This window comes from Seriola dumerili, unplaced genomic scaffold (assembly GCF_002260705.1).
Source record: "Seriola dumerili isolate Sdu_G_001 unplaced genomic scaffold, Sdu_1.0 BDQW01000120.1, whole genome shotgun sequence".
Taxonomy (NCBI): domain Eukaryota; kingdom Metazoa; phylum Chordata; class Actinopteri; order Carangiformes; family Carangidae; genus Seriola; species Seriola dumerili.
In genome coordinates this window covers 501,969-512,192 of record NW_019174375.1, presented here as the reverse complement: position 1 = coordinate 512,192, position 10,224 = coordinate 501,969, and the positions used below count along the sequence as shown (strand labels likewise).

The following is a 10,224-nucleotide window of genomic DNA, read 5'->3' as shown; positions in this document are numbered from 1 at the left end:
CCTGAAAATGTATTTCTTTTAATAACAATTGATCAAAACAGCTGCCAGTTATTTCTGTCTCAGACTAATGGATGGACTGACTGAATTTACAGGTGTGTGTGTGCAGGTTCTTCAGGTATGTGTACAGGTGTGTGTGCAGGCATTAACGCCACACCTTTGTTGTAATGTTGTCATCAGTGAACCTGTTTCAAATTGTGTCAGTGGGATTGTGACTCTGAGTCAGGAAGGTTTCTCAAGGTTGAAGGTAATAGAGTCGCTGCGGTATGCACAGATAAGAACGAGTTGGCACACAAGGGACTGGAAGTAAAAACTTTCAAAAGAAAACATGCGCTTGACTAACTGATCTTCTTCAAGCCAAGGTAACAACAACCCACAGGTGTCATCAGCTGACTAAGACTGAAGAAACCTGAAAATGTATTTCTTTTAATAACAATTGATCAAAACAGCTGCCAGTTATTTCTGTCTCATGACTAATGGATGGACTGACTGAATTACAGGTGTGTGTGTGCAGGTCTTCAGGTATGTGTACAGGTGTGTGTGCAGGCATTACCGCCACACCTTTGTTGTAATGTTTGTCATCAGTGAACCTGTCAAATGTGTCAGTGTGTGACTCTGAGTCAGAAGGTGTCAGAGTAAAGTGCTGCGGCAGATCACAGATCAGCGGTGGACCTGGGACCGTGTGTCCCGGTCCGGGACCGTGCCCCGGGACCTGCTGTAGCACCGCTCCGATGTTGACAAACGGTGAAACGGTAAATAAACGCTCAGAAGCGGGTTCATAAGGTACAAACGTGTGGATGAGATTCAGTCAGATCAACAGTCGGTGTGTAACCGGTGAGCTGGGGCTGACAACGGCACAGCAGATGTTTCTTCCAGCATTAATCTGACATCCAGATGTTTTACACATCACTCCCTGCAGCTAGCATTAGCATTAACATTAGCCTTAGCACTGGCTCGGTGTAGCCCAGCGGATTGACCTCTAAATCCCGCATTCAGCAGGTAAGAGAGCTCAGACTGACGCAGTGACTGGACAGGTGAGAGTTAGCGGAGCTGACAGCTCGAGGAGCCGCTTACCGACGCGGTGTCTTTGGCGGAGAAATTGAGGAATTCCGAACATAAAGCGGACGGTGGTTCTCTGTCGGACTCGGCCGCCGCCATCTTTCCTCTCTGGTCTGTGGCTGCTGCAAGAAGAACCGGAAATGATCAACAGCTGAGGGGGCGGGGCTGATTAGCTAAGGGGGCGGGATCAGATGTTTATTTATTTGTTTTTTAAATTTTAACTTTTAAGCAACTTCCAGCACAAAACTTTGCCGCCAATACAAGGGAGAATAGAAATAAAAAATTACTCACTAAACGTGGACGTCAACCACAACCAGAAAAAAGGAAATAAAAAAAACAAAATAAAATAAAATAATTAATGAATTATTACAGAATATTTTATTGTTTATCTATTCATTCAATAGTTTATTCAGACTGAGAGGGACTTATTTCATGAACTCAGACATGAAATTTTATTTTATTTCATTTTATTTACAGTCAACAGAGTTTGATTTTATTTTATTCACAAAAATAAAACATCACAAATATTCTATATAGTTTTTTTTATGAAGTGTTAATGTTAAAACCTCATCAAAAGGAATAAAATCATAAAAAGTGAGAAATCTAAATTTGAAAACAACCAAATCAAAAGAAACACAGCTAAATAATAAATAACTCTGCGGAAACATAACATCACACTGTTGTTCATGAATCTGTTGCCCCATTGCATGCTGGGAATGCTCCCAACACACCAACAAGCTGATCATGATTTCAACAACACTCATTTTGCCTTTATTTCAAAATAAGTGCGCACTATTATTCATAACTTCATCCAGGATCAAAAAATCAGTCCATGTTTGAGGAACAGGATACTGGTCTGGTGAATTCTGGTCTGATCTGATCTGGTCTGATATGTTCAGTCAGGTTTTGGATCCGTCAACCCGAGTCAGTCCTGTTCTTAACCAACTGCTGGACCAGAGTCCGGAGCTCCATCAACTCTGCTCGAATGGCCTGAAGCTCCTGGTTCTGCTGGTCTTTATTCTCTTGGTTCTGGTTCTGTAGCTCCTGGTTCTGCATGTTCTGTTCCTGAAGCTCCTGGTTCTGCTGGTCCTTACTCTCCTGGTTGTGGTTCTGGAGGTCCTGGTCCATCTGGACTCTGGTAGAGAGAAGAGTAAGTGTTAGACCAGGAGCGCCGTGACTCAGATCTCCTCCAGAAAATGGTCTCTGGTTCTAGTTTTTCTACCAGCGATGGTCTGATCTGGACTGATCTGATCTCACCCTGGACCTGCAGCTGTCTCCACGTCTCTCTTCAGAACCAGGAACTGGTCCAGAGTCTCCTGCAGGACACAAACACACACAAACCTCTTCACTTTCTAAACTTCAAATAAACCATTTGGACTTGTGTCGTTTCTTCAGACGCACTTTAATCTGTGCGGTGATGCGTCCCATCTCTTCATGGTAACCGGGGTTTGTGGCGATGTCATCGTTGTAGGCGTCAGCCAGCGGCGCGCACTGGTTGGAGATGTACTGGTTGTCATAGAAACGGCGGAGGAGGGGCATGGAGTCCTCCACCTGCAGGATGACGGCAGCCTGCTGCATCACAGCATTAGCCTGCGAGTTATCATGGACCCTGACACACACACACACACACACACACACACACACACACACACACACACACACACACACACACACACACACACACACGAACACAATGAGCCTGGCCATGAAAATGTTTCTGGACCAGTTTTTCTGGATCTGGGTTTGTATTTATCGTCTCAGTACGTCAGTCCTACACCTAGACTGGTTTTACTCCTGAAACTGGTTTCAGTCGTGTTTAACTCTTGGTGATTCCTGGTGAGGAGTGATAAATATAGACCGTGATGAACCAGGTGGACCAGGGACAGATGTCTGAGTATAAGGACAGTTTAAGGTGTCAGTCCAGGTGTGACCTCTGACCTCTGGAAGGTGTCGGTGAGCAGGGCGATCAGCAGGTTGACACACAGTACGGAGGACGCAGCCAGGAACGTCCCACACAGCAGAGGAGCCATGACGCCGTCCACCGTCACCATGGCAGTGTACTCGTACTCGTCCACCAGAGTGATGCGGTACAGACTGTAGAGCAGGCCGGAGACAGACTGCATGCTGGGAACTGAGGAGGAGCCTGAGACAGGTGATAACGAGACTTAAACTCTGACTGTTCGTTAGTTTTCTTCAGTAACGTAAAAAATAACTACAATTTTTTATTCACAAAGAGTAAAAAGAGGAAGTGATCAGGAGGAAGTCAGATGTAAGAACACACACACACACACACACACACACACACACACACACACACACCTCCAAATATGATCCAGAAGCTGCAGGCGTAGGGAACAAAGATCTCTGCGTACAGGAAGAGGAAACGTAACACATCCCCGATGATGCTCCCCAGCATGACGATGAATGGACCCATTAACCTGCACACACAAGATGAAAACAGGTGAATCTCTTATTCTTTGTCCAGACAGCTGCTGAGAACATCTGTATAGATCCACATTTAAACTGATGGATCAGAGAAAAGGTCAGAGAGGTCAACGGTCATCTCAGTTTTTGTGTAGAGGACTGCTGTATTAATGTGGACGGAGGCTGAAATTGACTCAGAATGAGACCTCTCAGCAGCAGAGAGGATCTTTGTCTGGACACCTGGTGACCCTGAGCTCCTCTGTTGTCATGGTAACAGTGAGGCGATGTTAGCTGACCACTGAACCACTGAGGTGTACATTGCCACCCCATAGACAACACGTTACCGTGGTAACCAGGCCAGCTGTCCTGACCAGTGGTAGAGGAAGTACTCAGATGTGCGTGTCTGTGTGTGTGTGTGTGTGTGTGTGTGTGTGTGTGTGTGTGTGCTACCTGAAGGCTCTGACGTGTTTCATGAGTCGCAGCCAGAGGAAGATGACAGTGATGGAGAACAGACGCAGACTGGTGGTGTGGAGATAGACGGACGGACCAATCACGTCGGCCAGGTGGACACTGAAGGACGCCGTTAGCAGAGAGTACACCAGCCAATCAAAAACGTTCCTGACGGCACACACACACACACACACACACACACACACACATACACACACACACACGACAGGTGAGTATAGTTACAACACACTACAGAGTGAGAACACGGTCAGCTGACACACAATTAATCAGATCACGGCCTCAGCTGCTGATCCAGCTGCTGATCCAGCTGCTGATCCAGCTGCTGGTCCTAGTGTTGAGTCCAGCTGCTCTGATTTTTTTACTTTTGTTTCCAATATGTGTTTTTTTCTATTAAATTGTTTCCTACTTTTTTATCTTGTTGTTATTATTTATTTTATTGTTGGGTTTTATTTTAATGGTCAGATTCTATTTAATTGTTTTATTGTTTTATGAATAAATGTTTATTATTTAAATTTGTAAATAAATGCTTTATAAATAAACTGACGTGTGTGTGTGTGTGTGTGTGTGTGTGTGTGTGTGTGTGTGTGTGTGTGTGTGTTAATACCACAGGTCTCGACTGTAGCTTCCTCTCATCCTGTGGATCTGTTTTTGCTGATCCAACAAGAAAACTTTCTCCTGCAACAGAACACACACACATTATACTGATAATATTGATAATATTGATACTACTGATGCTGCTGTCATTGATGCTGTTGTGTAGCGTGTGCTGCCCCCTCCTGGTCGTTCTGCAGCAGCATCATCAGTGTTCCTGAAGCCTGTTCGAGTCTGACTGCTGTTTATCTTCTCACGTTATAAACTGTGAGTATTTTATTTATTATAATTCTGCCTCCAGTGTCAGACTGATTCATCTCCGTCATGTGAAAACAGCAACTTATCACAGACTTAGAGAATCAGCTGTTTTCAGCGTTCCAGATAACCACAGATTTTTAATAATGAATTCAGCTGAAAACATCAGTTTGAATTTTCTCAGCCCAGAAGAAAACACTCAAACATCAGCATCACCACATCTGGAGGTACAGATGTTAAACTGGTGTTGTTGTTGTTGTTGTTGTTGTGTTTTCGTACCTGGGGCCACATGGGATGTGAGCAGCGCAGGTCGTCATGGAGACGATGCTCCTGCCACTGCTGCCAGAGGCGGAGCTTCTTCCTCGATCGCAGGATGTCCATCACCTCCCTCAGAACCTCCTCCAGGGTCAACAGGAGCGCCAGGACCACGAGGAGGACACGCCACCAGTCCTGAGACAGACAGGTGAGAGAGAGAGACAGGTGAAAGAGAGGAAGAGACAAGAGAGAGAGAGAGACAGGTAGAGACAAACAGACAGGTGGGAGAGAGACAGGTTAAGACAGAGAGACAGCTGGGAGAGACAGACAGGCAGAGACAGAGAGACAGACAGGTAAGAGAGAGACTTGTAGAGACAGACAGACAGACAGACAGACAGACAGAGGAGAGACAGATAGGTGAGAGAGAGAGACAGGTAGAGACAGAGAGAGAGACAAATGAGAGAGAGAGACAAGTGGAGACAGAAAGATGGGAGAGAGGGAGAGACAGGTAGAGACAGACAGATGGGAGAGAGAGAGAGACAGGTGAAAGAGAGACAGACAGGTCACCTGGGGGAGGACGTAGCGATCAGGTGAGTCATGGTGGATGGACACAGAAATGGCGACGGTCGTCCAGGCAACGTTGAACAGGAAGTTGAGAATGAGGAGAAGCCACGCCCCCAACCTGACAGACAGGTAGACAGACAGACAGAGCAGTGATTGTTCACCTGAGTGATGATGTAAAATAAATCAGACCAATCAGAGAGGGTTTACCTGCCGTACAGTTTCCATTTGACCTGGATCAGTTTAAGGAAGACTGGACTCAGGATCAGGTCCAGTTTTCCCTCCTGAACCACCACCTGCAGCTGTTAGACACAGGAACCATACAGGTGACCACAGCACAGGTGAACACTCAGGTGTGTACTTCACTGTACACTGTGAAATCCACAGTATAGGTTTGCAGGTAAAAACTTACAGGAGACGTAGGCTCTCCGACCACGACCTCTACAAAACAACACACAGATACAAACATGTTACCAACAGCAACACAGCTGAGTCTGTACTGTAGTCATGGTGACAGCAGTGTTACCTTGCGGGTGCTTCTCAGGTGAGTGTGGTTCTGGTTCCAGCAGGTTCAGGTAGTAGTACTGCTGCCTGGTCATTCTGTCGGTCACGTGGAACTGACCGAGCGCCAGCTGAGCCTGAACACAACATAACACACATTTGATTTAAAATTAAATCACAGCCCACAAACCAATCACGGCCCTGTTATCTGTCAGTGGGCAGGACGTTGTTACCACTGGACTCATCCGACCAATCAGAGCAGTTATACAGAGCTGTCCATCAGCGTCCTTCATCCCTGCCTCTGCACCGAGCTCCAACAGAACCCGAGCCGCCTCACTGCGCTCTGAAAACACACCGACAGAGCTGCGTCAGTGATGGAGTCAGAAGCATGTCAGTGTTGATGTCAGTGATGGAGTCAGTAGTGGATTCAGTGGTGGTGTCAGTGATGGAGTCAGTGATGATGTCAGTGGTACCCAGGTTGGCGGCGAGCTGCAGAGGCGTTCTCTGCTTGTAGTCGGTGCAGCTGATGGAGGCTCCGCCCTGCAGCAGCAGTCTGATCGAACCCACAGCGTCGTTCTTGGCGGCATAGTGAAGAGGAGTCTGCTGGTCCAGGAGAGTCCGAGCCTCCGGATCAGCTGTGGACAACACACACACACACACACACACACACACACACACACACACACACACACACACACACAGACACACACGCACACACACACACACACACGCACACACACACACAGACAAACCTACTGATCAGGATCTGCAGATCTCATCTGTCCTGTATGTTCAATAACTTCAGCTCCCATGAGTCTTTGCCAGAGGTGGACGATCAAATCCTGGTGCTGACAAACAAGAACTGCTCTCTTCACTCAAGTCAGGAGTTGTTAAAATGTTTCCTCTGGGCCAGAACCCAAAAACTTGTTCAGTACCCATCTGTGACTACAGTACCCATGAGCCTCAGCAGCTGTGCTCTGACTGAAAATGTCAGACTGTTCCTTGAACTCCCTCTGGGAGTCGTCCACACAGACCTTTCCGGTCCAGCAGGAACTGAACCATGTCCTGGTAGTCCAGCGCCGAGGCCACGTGCAGCGCTGTGACTCCAAACTGATCCGGGCGGTGGAGGTCTGAACCCCGGTCCAGGAAGAACCGCATCACATCTACACTCCACGCCCTGGAGATCTGAACAGACACACAAGGTCCCAAGAAAACAGCCTGATCACAGACCTGCTTACAATTGGACTCTGGTTCTATCCAGACCTGAGGAACCACAGAACCTGCTGGGTTCTAACACACCAGGAGCAGAACCACTGTGTGTACTCTACTGTCACACCTCGTGCAGGACGGTCTGTCCGTATCTGTCTGAGCTGTTTGGATCGGCTCCGTCAGAGATCATGTCATCCAGCAACCCGAGGTCCACCTGAACACACACACAAAGAACAAACATACAGGTGAATTTATTGTATATGACACCTGTTTTAATATGACACCTGGTCTGTGTTACCTGGTCAGTGTCCTGGTTGGTTGCCGCCAGGTGTCTGAGGTGATCGAGCAGGTTTCTGTTCAGCTGCTGGTTTTTATTTGAAGTGTCGGTTTCATCTCTCTGCTCTTCATCACCTTCATCATCCTCGGCCAGACCTCTGTACTTGGTCTCCGGCTCAACTCCTGAACATCAGTCAGGTCATTAAGACTTCAACAAATCCAGATCTGCTGAGGGGACTGATGAAGACCACCTGGACTTACCTGTCACTTTTCTTTTTCTCTGCTTCCGGCGGCCGCAGGAGTACGACGCCCACCGAGCTGCAGCTTTCACTGCCGCCGTCACCGGGGACCTGGACCCCTGAGGACATCCCGAGACCTGAGGACAACCAGAGACCTGAAGATGAACGGAGACAAACAGAGACCTGAGGACACCCGTCTCAGGGTGAAGACACCTGAGACCAGTAAACCAGTAAAACCAGTGTGATGGTCAAATGTTTTCCAGGATCTCATTATGAGCTGTTTGTGATTTTATTGGCTCTCAGAAGTGAAAGTGGACAGGATGGTGTTTGTTTTACGCTCCTGGGTGAGGCAGATGGGTGGGGTTTACTGTGACCACCAAAAAGACCGTTTACTTTTCTTCTGTGATTTACAAAATAAAGTTTTTTTTAATCTTTACTGTTCAAAACATTTTCAAGAGTTTGTGAGTCTGGTTCTGGCTTAGACTCACCTGGATCGTGTTGATGCTTTCAGTCATCTCCAGCTCCAGTCCAGGATTCTGCAGACCTGTCAGACCAGCCCGGGTCCCCCTCTTCATCCTGGTTTTGTCCACCCTCTGTCCACCAGATCAGAACTCCAGACCCCCACACTGATGGATCGACCAGACCCACTGAAACCTACAAGAACTCCAGGAACCCGCAGGAAACTTCTTGAACTGTTTGTGTTCTGTATTTCCTGTCGTTGATCCTGAACGAAGGAGTAAAATCAGCTGAGAACTGTCTCTGATCTGATCTGGATCTGTCCTCACCTCGTGGTTTCGAGTTTCAGCTGTAGAAAACAAATCCATAAAGCCAAGTGATGGTGACGTTTATCATCTGCTGCTCAAAGGTTTATGGTTCATCTTATCAGTGGGTGGAGGGTCCAGGTCCAGGTGCAGGATCTGGTCTCAGCTGTACATATATTGTATACAATAACAATAAAATAGTTCACATATAATAAAAAGAAAAACCAGCTCAGAGAAAGTTCAGTTAACGATTTAAAATCTTAATTCATCGTTTACATTTTATTTAAAATCTAATCAACATTTTGTTTGACCAACATCTGGATTTTACCTGTAAAGATTTTTTTTTATCAATTTGAAATTCATCCAGTAAAAATGAAATTGGACTTGGTTCTACATTTCACCTCTCATCCAGGAGGTTCCTTCGATTCTTCGGTCCAGAACCTCGACCTGCACGACTCAGAACTTTCTGTCTAATCCGAGTGAAATCTTATCAGTGTTGTTGATTATCAGGTATTGATTAGCTCAGAGCTCTCATCAGTAAAGTGATGTAAGAAACGTTTACTGAGATTCTGTTCATGTTCAAACTGCGGGAGAAGAAAGGTGAGAGTAAAATACCGGAGTCGGAGGTCAACGAACTTCTAATTCATAAAACACACCGTTTCATGTTTATTTCACCACATCAGGGTTTCACAGCTGATCCACAACCACACGTCACTTTTCATGTAGTTTCTAACAGAAGCTGCCGAACACAAACAATTTTACTGTAAAACTAGAGTCACCTTCCCGTGGTCAAATATTAACCATTTGTGTGAAATTTTGTCATAATGTCTGTGTGAAGTCTTGAGTACTGACCTTTGACCCTTGACCACCCAAATCTAATCAGTTCATCCTTGAGTCTAAGTGAATGTTTTTACAAAGTTTGAAGAAATTCTCTCAAGGTGTTACTGAGATATCACGTCCACGAGAATGAGACGGACGGATGGACAAACTGAAAACAACATGGCTGCTGCTCTGACTGTCGCCGCCGCCGGAGTGTAAATATCAAACGTTCAGTGTTCATGTCGAAGAAAAAAACTTCCACCTGATCTCATTATTTAAACTTTTAATTTATTCTTTTTTCCATAAATACATGTTTTTGCCTTCATCACACAGACTGACAGCAGAGAGGGAAACAGGAAGTGGACGTCAGGACGCTCTGGTTGGTCTGATCAGACATGTGACATNCATGGCTGCTGGTCTGACTGTCGCCGCCGCCGGAGTGTAAATATCAAACGTTCAGTGTTCATGTCGAAGAAAAAAACTTCCACCTGATCTCATTATTTAAACTTTTAATTTATTCTTTTTTCCATAAATACATGTTTTTGCCTTCATCACACAGACTGACAGCAGAGAGGGAAACAGGAAGTGGACGTCAGGACGCTCTGGTTGGTCTGATCAGACATGTGACATGAAAACCTGAGTTTCACGTTGAGCTGCAGGAGAGTTTGTGATGACGACAGGAAACAGAAGCTGATCTGAAGTCAGTTTATTTTACATCGCTCCTCCAGTGAGTTGGTGTCTCTTTAAAATGGATCTGAGCAGCAGAGGAGGAGACGGGGGGGGGGGGGGGGGGCCCCCCGGGGGGG

At 46.3% G+C, this 10,224-nt stretch overlaps 2 protein-coding genes across 5 annotated transcripts in view; both read right to left on the bottom strand.

Annotated features, from left to right (window-relative positions):
- Positions 1 to 1,155, bottom strand: part of ubr2 (ubiquitin protein ligase E3 component n-recognin 2) — a 20,576-nt gene extending 19,421 nt beyond the window's left edge. For all 4 annotated transcript variants that reach the window (XM_022748159.1, XM_022748160.1, XM_022748158.1 and 1 more), the window contains exon 1: positions 1,072 to 1,155. In XM_022748159.1, the coding sequence (XP_022603880.1) occupies positions 1,072 to 1,155 (84 nt within the window). The remainder of the gene's footprint in view (positions 1 to 1,071) is intronic.
- Positions 1,156 to 1,971: 816 nt separating this feature from the next.
- LOC111223876 (transient receptor potential cation channel subfamily A member 1-like) lies at positions 1,972 to 8,413 on the bottom strand. Its single transcript, XM_022748175.1, has 20 exons — positions 8,327 to 8,413; positions 8,175 to 8,178; positions 7,861 to 7,993; positions 7,622 to 7,655; positions 7,451 to 7,537; positions 7,149 to 7,299; positions 6,588 to 6,749; positions 6,348 to 6,457; positions 6,140 to 6,251; positions 6,026 to 6,054; positions 5,824 to 5,915; positions 5,620 to 5,734; positions 5,077 to 5,247; positions 4,556 to 4,626; positions 3,931 to 4,098; positions 3,370 to 3,494; positions 2,995 to 3,187; positions 2,458 to 2,665; positions 2,314 to 2,372; positions 1,972 to 2,191 (listed from the first exon to the last, which is right to left on the bottom strand). Exons 1-20 carry the CDS (start codon positions 8,411 to 8,413, stop codon positions 1,972 to 1,974), a joined length of 2,331 nt encoding a protein of 776 aa, XP_022603896.1.
- Positions 8,414 to 10,224: the final 1,811 nt, after the last annotated feature.